Source organism: Aphelocoma coerulescens, chromosome 14 (genome assembly GCF_041296385.1).
Source record: "Aphelocoma coerulescens isolate FSJ_1873_10779 chromosome 14, UR_Acoe_1.0, whole genome shotgun sequence".
Classification (NCBI taxonomy): domain Eukaryota; kingdom Metazoa; phylum Chordata; class Aves; order Passeriformes; family Corvidae; genus Aphelocoma; species Aphelocoma coerulescens.
Genome location: NC_091028.1, coordinates 10,016,817 through 10,031,429, shown reverse-complemented (window position 1 = coordinate 10,031,429; position 14,613 = coordinate 10,016,817). Strand labels below are relative to the sequence as shown.

The 14,613-nt window shown below is 52.6% G+C and overlaps 1 protein-coding gene across 1 annotated transcript in view; it reads right to left on the bottom strand.

Moving 5' to 3' along the window:
- Positions 1 to 1,015: 1,015 nt before the first annotated feature.
- CACNA1H (calcium voltage-gated channel subunit alpha1 H) overlaps positions 1,016 to 14,613 on the bottom strand; it is a 157,792-nt gene continuing 144,194 nt past the window's right edge. The window contains exons 29-34 of the mRNA XM_069029698.1: positions 12,426 to 12,504; positions 10,454 to 10,575; positions 9,532 to 9,858; positions 5,994 to 6,177; positions 2,827 to 3,005; positions 1,016 to 2,126 (exon numbers count right to left, since the gene is read on the bottom strand). Of these exons, the coding sequence (XP_068885799.1) occupies positions 1,017 to 2,126; positions 2,827 to 3,005; positions 5,994 to 6,177; positions 9,532 to 9,858; positions 10,454 to 10,575; positions 12,426 to 12,504 (2,001 nt within the window). The 3' untranslated portion in view covers position 1,016. The remainder of the gene's footprint in view (positions 2,127 to 2,826; positions 3,006 to 5,993; positions 6,178 to 9,531; positions 9,859 to 10,453; positions 10,576 to 12,425; positions 12,505 to 14,613) is intronic.

Below are 14,613 nucleotides of genomic sequence, written 5' to 3'. Positions count from 1 at the left end.
TTGCGACGTTTAACCTGAATTTCAGTTGAAAAGAAAGGGAGGGGGAAAAAAAGCAACAGGACAGTTGGACAGACAAGAAGAATGAATAACTTATTATTGCACTGGCTACAATTCAGTAGTGATTTGGTTTTTTGTCTGTAATTAGGACAACCTCTAAAGTACAAAAGAAAAATGAGCGAGATGTCAGAAGCATCAGCTGTGAGAAGAAGCTGGTGGGGTGATGGTGGAGGGAAGGGAAGCGAGGAAAGAGAAGAAACATTTGGAAAATGAATGGCTGGAATAATTAATTCCACAGAAAACCCAAGGAAACACCACCCATGTAATGCAAAAAACAGCATCTCTGTTTCTCTATAAAAATATGTGCATTATGGAGAGAGAGTTTTTGTGGGTCTGTTTTTTTTTTCCAGGTTTTTTCTTTGTTTGTTTCTTCATTTTGTAGCTCACAAATACAGGATTTCTATTTATAGAACTGCTGATATACAGACAATGTCCAGCTCCCGGGCACTCTGGCGTAACGTGACAGCTCGAAAAGGTGCCTTGGGAAAAGCTGAGCATCTTTAAAAAAAAAACAACAAAAAACAAACCCAACAAAACAACAAAACCCCAAGAGAATCCCCCCAAATCCCAACCGCCACCGCCTCGGACCCGAATCAATGTGATCGAGGCCACGGAGGGGGGGTGGGAGGAACGAAGCCACCCCTGCATCAACTCCACCTTCCCCTTAGAAAAGAAACCCCAAAACCTCTTGCCAAATCCACTCCCCATCCCCAAAAGACCCATCCCCAGTTTCGTCCAGCCGTTCGTTTGGTTTCTTTTTCATTTCTTTGTGTGTCTGTGTGTGTCTCTGTGTGTGTGTGTGGTTTTTTTTGCAAACTTCCACAGCGCTTCCCAACGAGTGACCGCAGCGAGGGGACGGCCCCGGTGACGGCCACCCCCGACCCCTGGGTGCCCTCGCTTTGGAACCCCCACACTGGTGACAAAGCCCTTGAGACCCCCCCGCTCCCCCGGCCCAGCAGCTATACTGGGTCATCCGTGCCTTCTTCTGTGGCAACAGTCATGGGGCCCAAGTCCTGCTTCCGCAGGGGGCTCTTGGCAGTGCCCAGCAGCTCTTTGCTCCTCTCGCCGTTGCTCCACTGAGTTTTTAAGTGATCCGTCTTTTTCAGCTCTGCGTCCGGCCGCGAGTCCATGGAGGCCGGCGTGGACTGGCCGCTGTCCAGCAGCTCTGAGAGGCTGCTCAAGGAGCCGCCGTCCAGCTGCTCGAAGGAGAAGTTGGGGATGCTGAGGTGCTCCCCGCGGCACGGGGGCTGGCTCTCCGCGAGCTCCAGGGATTCTCGGTAGGCCGGGAACTCGCAGGACGGGGTCCTCCTCCGCAGCAGGGTGTTCTCGGAGGGTTTGGTGCGTGGGGCCGCCCCGGTGTCATCCTCCATGGGAGGATCTATAGAAATGCAGGGCGGGCTCATCTTCTTCTTCCTCCGGGCTCCGTGGATGTAGTCGGCCTCTGGCTGGACGTGGGCAGGGGGCCGCTGCTTGTCCTCGGCGGGGTCCTGGAAGCCGCAGTCCGGGGCGCCGCCGGAGGGGCAGATCTCGATGGAATGGCGCCGCTGCTCGTCGGCCCAGCTGGGCTTGCTGAGGAAGCCCTTGGTGTCGGTGCTGTAGAACTTCTTCAAGTCCTTCTCCTTGCAGGAGAGGCTGCTTGTGCTGCAGTTCTTGAGGGGCACAGGGGACGGGGCCGGCGAGGTGAAGGGTGAGGTGGAGCGGCTGCTGGGGTCCGAGTGCTCCTCTGCCCAGTCTTTGGCTGAGCTGTTGATGTGCCGAACCTCCTCGTCAGCCAGGTCCGAGGGCTCGCCCTGGCAGCCCTCGGGGCCAGAGGGGCTGGCGGGGCTGGGTGGCCGGCTGGGAATGCTGTGCTGGCCACATGTGTGCTTCCGTGCCAGGGGGCCAAGGGGTCGGTGAGGGGAGGATGGGGGGGAGCGCGGAGGGGTGGCTGGGAGGGGGGAATGGAGAGGGCTGGGGGTGAGGGTGCTCTGGGGCTGCTTTGCTGATGGTTGGGGCTCTCCAGGCTCTGCTTGCAGGCTGTCCTTGCGCTCCTGAGTCTGTCCGTCCACCGAGTCCGTCCGAACGGCCTCCTGGAAGGGGAGGAGAGAGAGGTGGGGTGAGAGCCTGGGGACGTGTTGGGCAGCAGCACTTCCAGTGATGGACACAGAATTATAGAACCACACTCTGTTGGAAGGGGCCTGAAAGCTCATCTCCTTCCACACCCTGCCATGGGCACCTTCCACCAGGCCAGGGTGCTCCAAGCCCCGTCCAGCCTGGCCTGGGACACTCCCAGGGATGGGGAGCCCATGTTGGTGGGTCTAACACACCCCACCTCATTCCTGCCCCACCGTGCCAGTCCTGTCAGACCCTCCTGTACAGGAGGATAAACTTCTGCTGGCAGGAGCCTTCGTGTTCAGGGCTGGCATCTACTGGGCCTTGGTCTTGGTCCAGCCCCAAATCCTGAGCCAGCACAACCCATCACAGTGTAGGGCTCCCTGGAGGCTTCTCCCACCACACATAAAATGGATTTGGGCTTTAGCTCTTATTTCCTGGAATAGCACAGCCACGAAGATGGAAGGAGGGAAAAAGGGCCTTCCCACATGTCCTTTGCTGGGGCAGGAGCGTATTAAAATGACTAAATTATATTAAAATTAAAATTGCACGTTTTGTTCTAAAACAGGAACTCTACTCTTAGCTCCAAGCAAAGAAACCCAAGAGAGGACTGGGAAAGAAGGGAAGGAACACAGGTGACAACTCAGGAGTTACCTCTGGGTGCTCTTGGCCTCTCACCTGTCTGCAGAGCAGCTTGTTGAGAGCAGGAGATCGGGGGGTGCCGTGGGGGGGAAGGACCTTCCAGCGGTGCCGCCCTTCGTGGCCGGAGGAGCGCGCGGCCAGCGGCAGCGACTCCATGGGCACTCTCAGCGAGGAACTCGTCCCCACGGGCTGGGAGCGGATGGAGGTGATGGATCCTAGGGCAGGACAGAGGGAGCAGTCATTGCTTGGCCTGTGGGCTCTCTCAAGGTTTGAGGCAGAAGCTTCAAGAGGGGAGTAAACAAAGGAGGGAGAAGGAAAGACCCGTTAGGCCTGGCTGAAATCTCGAACATCAGTGTAACCCTTGGGCAACACTGGGATTAAAAACCCTTGTCTTGTCTCCTGCCTTGAACCTCAGCAGGGATGGCAGGGAGGTCACAGATGTTGGGGTGTCTGTGCAGGGCCAGGAGTTGGACTGTGAGCCTTGTGGGTCCCTTCTAACTCAGGATATTGTACACCTTCTCTGGGAGCAGACACCGCTGCAGGCCCAGGGCAGTTCTCCCACCCACCACAGCCCAGCCACCATCAGGGCTGTCCCCAAGGCACAGCTTGGCTCAGCGTGGTCCCACCAGGAGCTCGGAGCCTGTTCCAAGTGCTCTGACAGCTCTGAGCTGTGGGCAGGCTGAAATCTCTCTCTTCCTGAAGCTGCCTAGGCTGGGTCTGAAGGCAATCTGTCCTCCCCAGCCCCTCTGTGGTGCTGCTTTACTGTGCTTGGGAGTTGTCTGAGAGATCTGCTTCTCTGGTTTTTTTGGCTGCAGGATTTATTGTCCTCATTAGTTTGAAACCCAGCGTCTGTTCCTCCAGTGCTGCCCCACTCCGTGTTAAAAACACCGTTATCCATCACTCCAAGAGATCTCACCCAGGGCTCAGGGAACTTGAACCTCTGACAAAAGCCATCCAGACACATTGCAGTTGCATTTCACAGACAGATTTGTTGGTGGGGAGAAAGAAAAGTGAGTGTTTAATAATTTTTCTTTCGGAGCTTTTCTCCAGAACACCGCAGAAGGAATTCTCACCCCCACCCCACTTCTCCCCAGGTTTTTTTTGGGCTCTCCTAGATCCAGAGTTTCAGGTTGAGCCTGTGCTGTTCATGTGCTATTCCAGGCTTTATAAAATGCTTTTTATGATGCAGAAAAACTCTGTCATAAAATCTGTCACAAACATGGTCATAAAATCCAGACCCTATGCTCTACTCCCTGTCCTCAGTTGGAATTTCCTCCTGTTGGAAACTTTCCATCGAGCTCTCATATAGAAAACCCAAACCCCCTCCAAACTGGATGCTCAGGAACACTGAAGATCTCTGGAGCTGGATATTCTTTCTCTTGTTTTTCTAGGAAATCAGGAAACTGCATCTAAACCCAAAATATCCTGAGATCTGCTCATCCCACAAGATTTTCCCTGGGTGGTCGGTGGGGTATTGGGAGAAGATCAGACATCCTGAAGCCCATGGAAACACAGATGCTCATGGGAGTCTCCATGGGCTCAGTTTTACCTGGATTTAATTTATGGAACTGTGCCTTGAAGCAGAGTTTGGGCAGCTCAGCAGCAGCACAGCTCGGGGTGCTGCTGGTTTTCCCAAAGAAGTCATATCCATCACATCCCTGTCATATCCATCACATCCATCCCTCCAGTGCTCTTGGAGAGAAATTTGGGAAACATCAGAGAATTCTTGGTGGGTTCTACCCACCCCTGGCAGCATCACAGCAGTTTTATATGGATATAAATCCTGCTTTACAGCCACTCCAGGGATGAAAAGCAGCCCCAGGAGGCCGCCCCTGAAACTCAACCTCTGTTTTCTTTCCTTCGCCAGGAATTTGCAGGTGAATAATAACAAACACTGAGCAGAGAACATGACCTGGCTCCCAGAGAGTCTGAACAAACACAGAGTTCCTTCTCCCAGGGAAATCAGAGCAAATCAGGCTCTGCAAACCCACTGAGCAGTTCTTGCATTTCAAACCATGCCGGATCAAAGGAGACCAGGCTGGGAGAAGATCTTGGGAGCCACTCCAGGAGCACGTGTGCTTTTAGGGAGGCAGAGATGGTATTTCGTATCGATTTCTCCTTCAAACCAGCTCGACAAAAGGGACAGAAAAGCATTTTCAGGGAAATGGACTCGGATGCAGTGGATGAGTGCCCCCTCAAAGGCTCTGTGCACTTGTGATTCCTGGATTATGGGGTCACTCCATGGGGTCTGCCCATGACATTCATTACAAGGCCAGGCTTGGGAAGAGCCAGACACTGGTTTCTAATCTTTCTGCTCCCAAAGAAACTCCTGCAGCTCTGAACTCGATGTGTGGTGCTAAAGGCAGTGCCCTGAGGCTGCAGCCTGCCTGGAACGATGAGGAGCTGTGCCCGGAAGCAATCCTGACTCCGGCTTTTATTCCTGGGGATGTTATTGATCCGCAGGCAGGATTCAGAGGGAATGCACAGGGAAGGGAAATGCTCCCTTTTCCTCAGCTAACAGCCTGTACCCTGTGCCTCCAGCACTGCTCGGGAGCCTCACTTCTCCCCAAAGATCTGAGCCACCAGCTTGCTCCTGGGAAAGTGATGGAAACGTGGAATTGTGCCCAGTGTGGGAAACGTTCGTCGTGCTGATGGAATCAAATCGGAGCAAGGCCTGCTCAGGCCATGTTTGGGTTGGTTGCTCCCCACTGAACCCCCCATGTGCAGCTGCTGTCCCGTCGTTGTAATCATGGAATCATAAAGATTGGAAAAGACCATCAAATCCAACCATTAACCCAGCACTGCCAAGGCCAGCACTAACCCATATCCCCAAGTGCCACATCCACAGTTTTTGAACACTTCCAGGGATGGTGACTCCACCACTGCCCTGGGAACCTGTTCTGATGCTTGAACACCCTTCCAGGGAAGAAATTTTTCCTAATATCCAATCTAAACCTCCCCTGGCAGAACTTGAGGTTGTTTCCTCTCATCCTGTCCCTGTTCCCTGGGAGCAGAGTCCAACCCTGCCCCCTCCTGTCAGGGAGTTGTGCAGAGCCACAAGGTCCTGTTCTCCAGGCTGAGCCCCTTTCCCAGCTCCCTCAGCCGCTCCTGGTGCTCCAGCCCCTTCTCTGGACACTGCTCCTCTTGCCATGAGGAGCCCAAAGCTTCATCTCAGAGCAGGGGGAAATCCCCATGGGTGGTACCTCTTTGGGCTTTGCAGGGATACGTCTCCATCTCCACCTCGTGCAGGGGGAACGGGGCCTTTGCCGGAGTCACGGGCCGGAACATGTAGCTGTCGTTGGGCAGGGAGTGCATCCGGGCCACGGAGATCTTGCGGACGGTCAGCAGGTTGTGGGAATCCTGGGGCCTCAGGGAGGCTGCACTGCCCTGCAGAGCGAGGAGAGATGGAGATGGGGTCACCTCAGTGGGGAATTTACAGGGAACTCCTTCCCTTTTTGCTTCCAAACCTTGTGCTGATGTTCCCACTGGGATCTTCCCCACAAGCTGCGGCCCCGGGGACTGCATGGAACAGCAAAGTTACACTGAGGGGAGAGCTCAGGATGGAGCTGGAATAAAGGGAGGCATCAGTGACCCACCACTCAGCCAACTCTTGGACACACAGGAAAAGCCAGGAAAAAGGGGCCTATCTGTTAAAAACATGAGAAATGCAGCATTTCTCACATTGTCCTCATCTGATGTTCCAGGGAGGTGCTTTCAGGAGGCCTGAGGGTGACGTCCCCCTCCTCAAACAGGGGACAGAGGGGCCAAACCAAGTCCTTCTGGAAATTCACGTGTTACCTCCCCAAAACAAACTCACAGGGCAGACATTTAAACACATCGACACCACTGCAGACCCTGAGGCCTCTCTCTTACAACCTGGAGCATTTTGGGCACCACTGACCCCTGAAGAAAGAGGCAGCGGGAAGGAGAAGACATCGTGGCAGTGAGGCTGGGGGTGTGGAGCCTCTTTGGGGGTACAAAAGGGGTTCTTCTTTGCTGTCACTGGAGTGGCTCTGGTTGGAAGTGCCCACACGGAGCACACCACAAACCTTAAATCTGACTCCTCACAGGCACCTCACAGCAAATCCGTCCTGGGGTCTCAGGAAGCTTTAGGGACACAAATGACATCCCTGAGGTGCTGATGGAGAAGCTGAGAGGTGATGCCATGACTTGGCCAAGTGGTGGGGGAGCAGGAGCCCCCAGGCCAGGCCCTGCAGCCTGGCTGGACACATTCCCCTCCCAGTTTCCCCTTTTATCTAAAACACAACTAATCCCTCTGGTTTTCCTTTAACGTCAGTCTCCCAGTGACTGATTGAAAACATTTTCCCAGCTGCATGTCTTAAATTAAATGTATTTTGCTCTGCTCTGCCGGGCTGTTTTCCCTCTCTGCCAGCAAAACCTGGCCCTGAGATCCCTCAGGTTTGGGGCTCCCCAAGGATCTGGTTCAATCTGCTTTTTTCCTTGTATTTCTGCCTTAGAAATGTCTTTCCTCAGCTCCCTGAAGCCACACCTCCCAAGATGGATTACTCTGTGCTTTTACCCTGTGGAGCTTGGCTGGGAACAGGGGGAGGCCAGCAGGTATTTACAGCTCGTTGGCATTCAGCTCTGCCAACTGTGGCTGTGCCCAAGAGCCCTCCGGGTGCCACCCAGGGCTCTCAGCTGATGAATTAAAGCCTCAGCAGCCGGTGCCAGTTGGTCCCTGGCCATCCCAGCTAATCAGCTCCATCAGTACGGCATCACCTGAGCTGGGGGCAGCCGGGTGCTTGTTCACAGCCCGGAGCCACAGCGAGAACAAAGGGTCTCGCTCCACTCGCTCAGCACTTGGACAGAAGGATCTCAGGATTTGGCTCTTCAAGCTCAGCTTGTCTCTGGCTGGAACAGATGAACAGAAAGCCCTTCTTGACATCAGCCACTTCAGTTTTTAAGGGTTCAGCTGTTGAGACCTGACTGAATTAGGGATGTGGGCAAATTTCAAATGAAATAAGTGCTTGAAATATGAACCACGGATGGGAAATTTGTTGGCTCCCACCTGGAGAGCTGCTCTGGACAGTGAGGATGGTTTGGAGACAGCACTGCTGCTCCTCCTCCTAGCTGGGAAACACCTGCTGCACTCCAGAGCCTGATCCCATTCCCTGGAAATTGCGGGCATGTGGGGTGATCGGGAGGGACTGAGCAGAGGGGTTTGCTGGGAATCTCCCTGGAGCACCTCCTGAATCCACAGCTCTGGGGATTGCTGGAAGCCTGAGGTGTTGATCCCCTCTGGCCTCTTTTTCCTCAGTATCATAAACAAGTTCTTACAATAACAACAATAAAATCAAACCTGGCACTGTTTTCTCCACAAAGAAAAGACTCTGCCTTTGAAGTCACACTGCTCACACACTGCCCCGTGCACCAGACATACATTTTAAGGGCTAAAAAGAGGATTTCGCTCCTGTCCCACACAGGGCTGATTCCTCTGGGAAATGCTGTTTTCCCAGCTGGAAAGGACAGAGGCTGGAAAGGTTGTGGCTGTGAAGGGACAGGTTTGGGACAGTTCAGGCACAGCCCCAAAGCACATCAGCACGATGGGTGGGACAGCAGCCACCTCAGCCTGGTGGCCTGGGCTTCTGTGGGAAGGTGGCAGGACATGGTGGGAAGCGGAGCAGAAGGACAGGACGCTTTTCCCCTTATCACCTCTCCCTGTGGAGTTTCCAGGGTTAACAGGAGGCTCTGCCCAGCTCCTGATGTGCTTGGAAAGTATTGGAAGAGGAGGAAAACCCAAGGAGAATGGACTCGGTTTGCAATCCCAGCCTGTATGAAAGGACGTGCCCTCTCTCTCCCCACAATTAGAAAAAGCAACCTGTGCATTTCCCTGCAGGAATGTCTGTGAGGAACAACATTCAAATAGCCAATTCCCCATTGCTGTGTAACCAAATCTCCTTTTCCTTGCCTTAATGGAGTCTGATGGATTTCACAAAAATCTAATTTAATGTAATTTAATCTGCGAGCCCCCACTGATTTCACGGTAGATTTATTTGTGATCATGGTGACAAAGCAGTTCCATGTTCACTCTTAATCAACAGGCTGCTGACACGGGATGAGACAATTATCTCACGCCCTCCTTCCCCCTGCACTTCTGATTGTTCTCCTAGAGGACTGATAGGAATCAGAGAGCAGGCAGTGTCTGGAAAAGCAACCCAGGAACCTCCAGCTTCTTGCTGAGAGGCTCTGATGTTTCCCAAGTCATCCACGTCCTCAGCAGAGCCAGTGGGGAGCTGCAGGTTTACACCAGCACTGAATTGCTGCAGGATCCTCTGGAAATCCCAAAGTGGGATTAAAAAGAACCTGAGCAGTGTCACTGGGAAGGGAATTTATCCCAGTGCCAGCATTCCCGGGATTTATGGGATTGCTCCCTGGTGCTGCTGCCCTGATAAATGACAAGGACTGGCTGGGACAGCAGGACAGGGAGCTGTGGCTATTGTGGCTCTGAACTTAAAATCCACAACCTGGGAATGAACTGGAGAGATGGACTTTCACCCCTCCCCCGAACAACACTCAGGAGAGCATTTCCAGCAGCCTCCACCTGCAGGAGCCCTGGGAGCTGACTCAGGATGCGGGGTGGTGGTGACATCCCTGCTGAAGGGGGACTGGGACAGCTCCTTGTGTCCCATCCCTTTAGCTCCATGTGGAATCTGTGTTGGATCTGCTGGCCAGGCTGGTGGATCCATGCCCTCCCCACCCCAGCTCTGTGTGGGCTCTCACCAGGGCTTGGTGCTTCCCCTGCAGCACGGCCTTGGTGTGCTCCTGGTTCCCGTGCAGCGCCCGGCTCTCAGGGGCCCCCGCCCCTCCCCGGCTCCCGCCAGCAGCATTGGTTCCTCTGGACATCTCCAGCTCGATCTCAGCATCCATCTCAGCGTCCTCCTTGGCCTCCTTGTTGCTCTCCTCCAGGTGCTTCATCAGCACTGCCACCACCACGTTGACCAGGACGAACTGGGCGATGAGGACGAAGGTGACGAAGTAGACGGGGGAGATGACGGGCAGGTAACTGAGGCAGTGCTTGTCCTCCCGAGTGCATTCCCGGAGCGTGTCCTGCAGCAGGGAGGGACAGGGCAGGGATTAGTGGGGCTCTGCTTGGGCTCCAAGGGCAGAAACACCAAAAGAACACAAAGTGGGTACAGCTGAAACGGATAAAAGAAAATGCAGAGACCAGGAATTACATCAGCTACAAAGAGGGGAATGTGTTGCCCAGAAGTTGTGGATTCCCCATCTCTGGAGTGTCCAAGCCCAGGCTGGGTGGGACTTGGAGCAACCTGGGATAATGGGGGGTGTCCCTGCCCATGGCAGGGGGTGGAATGGGATGAGCTTTAAGGTCCCTTCCAACCCAAATCATTCCATGATCCTGTGATCCCATGACACATCCCAGAGGCACAGGACACAGAGCACATGGCTACCCCTGTCAGCCAAAAAAAGGGCATAATTTTCCTTAAATATTATATCCAGGAACAAAGTTTCAGGCTGGGACAAATCCCTGCTTGAAAACACACCTGGCTTTTAAATTAAGAAGTCTCATTTTGATGTTTTAAGAGGAACCATTTTTGTTTTCACCCAAGAGTTGCCTAAATCCATTTGAAAACTGTACCTACAGCTCTCTTGAGAGGAGGAAGTACCCAGAGATTGCACAGACCTTCATGATCCCATTCCAGTTGTCCCCCGTGGACACCCTGAAGAGGGTGAGGAAGGCCATGCCGAAGTTGGTGAAGGTGGCGTGGCGGCTCAGGCCTTCACAGGGGTTCTCATCACTGCAATCTGCGGGACAGGGAAGGAGCAGCACATCAGCCAAGCCACGCTGGATTATCCACAGCAGCCCCCAAAGCTGGGGGTGGCACCCTGAGCTATGTCCCATGGATATATGGCATCAGGGCGTGGTGACATCCTGCTCAGGAGGAACAGGGAGGACAGTGGGAAAGCTGTTTTCATCTGGAGAGCCCTGGGACAGGACACCAGGAGATAGGGAAGTGGTGGTGGTGGAATTTTCATCCCTGGAAACATTCAAGGCCAGGTTGGATGGGGCTTGGAGCAACCTGGGATAGTGGGAGGTGTCCCCACCCATGGCAGGGGGTGGCACTGGATGGGATTAAAAGTCCTTTTCAATACAAACCAATCCATGGTTCCATGATCTTATGATTTCTGTGATTTTCTTTACTCCTGCTCTATAACCTCCTTTGTTTTCCTCTTGTGCCCTTGCCCTGATGATTTTTACAGGGTACATCCACCACGAGGGATATTTTCACTGAGATAAAGTGGAGCAATTTGACATTTTCCCCCTGAGAATTAATATCCTAATGAATGCAAATTGAACATATGAAATATCCATCTTCCCATAAAACACAGGCTCGTTAAATATCCATTAGGACAGGCAGCAACAGCTCTTGGTTGGGCATTTCACTCTTAGATAATTATTCAGAGGTAAATTGGAAGGAAAAACAAAAAACCAAAAAAAAAAATCCAAGAAAAACCCACAAATGACCAGTTCTGGGGGAGAGAGTGCTGACAGTTCCTGTGGCTGGCATGGACCGATCAGGAAAAAGGAGGGAATATTCCCATCAAATTGGGCTGGAAAGCGGAGTCCTGCCCCAGAGGGGTTCCCTGGGCTGGCATTGTCCAGGTGTGTGTGTGGAAACACCAGAAGAGCCATGTTTCACCCCTGTGACTGAACAAATACACCCACAACTCCAGGGATGGAATATAAGCCCACACTGTTTCACTCAGGCTGGATGCAGGACTAATTCTTTCCCTGGAATTTGTGGGAGACTGAAAAATAATTTGGTTTTGGTTGAAAGAATTATTCTGCTCTCAGGCACTTGTAATCTGAGCAGAGGGCTGGGCTCATAAAGGGGATTAATGACAGCCATAAACTCTGCTCAGGAAGGGCCCTGCTGGTGCTCCTGGAGCTCTAATTGGGATGGAAATGTCGAGGATGCAGACACAGCTCCTTCCAACAGCATTTTCCAGGCTGGGCAAGGCAGGGCTGGGTGTTTGCTCTGATTTTAGTGATGGGCACATTCCTGAGCAGCTCCAGTATCCTCAAACTGGAGGATTAATTAATTAATGGTGGACAGCCAGGAACCACTGGATGCCTCCTGATGGATGGAGAGAGGGGAAGGTGATGCTGAGAGCACGGGGCAGACAAGCCCTGGGCAGCTGGAAGAGCAGTGGCAGCCAAGAGCAGAGAGCTGATGGCGTGTGGGGGAAGCTCCGAGCAGGGACATGTTTATGGTGGCACCTCTCCAGCAGGAATCTGACCCCCATGCAGCTCTGCAGACTCATGTGCTGTCTCCAGTAGCAAACTTCCATCTTTGTGAACAAATCCATGCTGGGCAATGAGATTGAAACAGCAAATAGCTCCTGCACAGCCAAGGGTGGCGTTGGACAAATCCCTAAATGTGTGTGTGTGTGTGTGTGTGTTAGACAGGCTCTGCGTTACATCCTCGCGTGTCAGCTGTGACCCTGAGATCAAGAGACAACTTTCATCTTCAGAACATGAGTGTGAAGCTGAGCAAGGCCCAAGAATGAGAGAGAGAGAGCAAAAAGGAAGCAGCCAGATACCAAATAAACATCAACCGGATGAAACGAGCAGCGTCAGGCCCATTACTCACCGAGCTTGCCAAACAATTCCACTCCCAGGGCAGCATAGATAAAAAACAGGAGCATAAAAAGTAGGCCAAGGTTCCCTACCTACACAAGGAGAAAGCAGAACAAGGGTCAGGCAAGTCGAGGTCATGAATGAAATCACTCCATCACATTTTTAACACAAGCAAAGGAGGGTGGCCAGAGGCAAAGCAACTTTCCCTTGGCTTCCAGCACCCTGGTCCCTCTCAGAGCTCTGCTTTAAGGGGCCCAGAGAGGTCTTTGTGTGGGGGAAGGAGCAGAAACGCTCTTGTGGAAAGCAGCAGCCTCTCCATGACCCTCTGGAATTTGGCCACCCCAGGGCACCCTGCAGGGCAGGGCTGGTGTGGGACCTGGGGCTCTGGTTTGGGTTTGAGGGGCCTTTGCCTTCTTGGGACTCTGGGACAGCAACAAGCCACAAGAGGAACTACCTGGTTTCCAAAGATTTCACTGGCATGGAGGGCTGTCAGTGCTCCAGGGAGAGGAGAACTCCCTGAGCCTTTTCCTTTACAGGCACTTCTCGACAACAACTTCCCGGATTTTAGCTTCCCGTGTCCCGCAGGAAAAGCCTCATCCCATACACCAACACTGCAGCTCCAGGTGCTGCTGGAGGTGCTCCAAGCCCCCCAAGGCGACTGAAGGGGGTGACAAGTGCTCTTCACACCACCAGCATCACAGTTCTCCGCGCTGGATTCCATCCCAGCACAGAATCCAAGCCTCCAAAACATCTCCAAGAGCACATTTTTGGTGACTCAGGCAGAGAGCACGAAGGGCAGAGTAACCTGACCTGCTATCACCTGCAAGGAACTGCTCACATTCATCTCTCCTGCCACTTTAATTGCTCCTGTTAGCAGCTCGTAACTGAGACAAAGTGAGTTCTTGGCACCACAAGCAGGATTTTATCCCTAAAAAACAAGGAATTAGGAGGTGATCCAGGCAGTCAGGCCCAGGGATTGGTGATCTCTGAGGTGTATTTTAGGGAACTCTTAGTTTTGGGAGAGTTTTGTTCTCTGAGGTGGCCACAACAGCATTGCTGGGTGCTTTGATTTAATTTCATCAGAGAGTTTATCAGTGTGATATCTGTCACTGTAAAATTAACACAGCTATTGCTGATGAAAGAGGGGAATTTTTATATTAAAGAAATGGGAATATTCCAATCACCCGGTGCAGGCTGTAATTGCTATAAAGCCTAAACTGGCTCTGCAATTTCCCTGACATTATTACCATCCTCCAGGGAATAATAAAGATAAAACAGGGATGTGGATGGCTGGGCTGGATTATCTCATCTGCCTCTGCTGCCTTCTGGAATAGCTTTTCCTACCTCACGTCTGCTGGACCACTGATGGTTTGGGAGACATTAGAAATGAGCAGGCTCAAGCACAAACACAGCACGAACGCTGCTGGGGAGGCAAACGAGCAGATAATTACAGGGAATTAAAATAAAAGTGATAAACTTTCGAGGCTGAGGTAACAGAAGAGGGTGCTGGATTTTGCTCTAAGCAGCCAGAATATTTTGATGCCTAAGTAATCAGCCTGCAAATGTATGGCACTGATAAAATTCCAAAGAATTTAGGCTAACTTGGAAGTTGATACCAGGTTATGAGTCAAAGCTGTTATCTGCTTTCAACAGAGGAGAGGGAAGAGGGAAGGGAGGAGAAGGAGAAGGAGAAGGAGAAGGAGAAGGAGAAGGAGAAGGAGAAGGAGAAGGAGAAGGAGAAGGAGAAGGAGAAGGAGAAGGAGAAGGAGAAGGAGAAGGAGAAGGAGAAGGAGAAGGAGAAGGAGAAGGAGAAGGAGAAGGAGAAGGAGAAGGAGAAGGAGAAGGAGAAGGGAAGAAGAAAAGGGAAAAGGGAAAAGGGAAAAGGGAAAAGGGAAAAGGGAAAAGGGAAAAGGGAAAAGGGAAAAGGGAAAAGTCCTTCTCAGCCCATGGCCTCCACCAAGGCCTGAGCACAGAGAAGGACCCCAGGCACATTCCCAGGGATGGGCTGAGGAGCAGGAGCAGGGTCAGGGACTGAGCACAGGGGGGGCAGCCCGTGTGTGTGTCTGTGACCTTGGTGAGTCATCCCTGTCCTGTAACTCCACGTTCCCCTTTGGAATTCCCTCGGGGATACGTAATTAATGCCTCCAAAGCACTCTGAGATCTACCGAGACCAGACAAGGAAAAGATGGTGAGTGAATCAT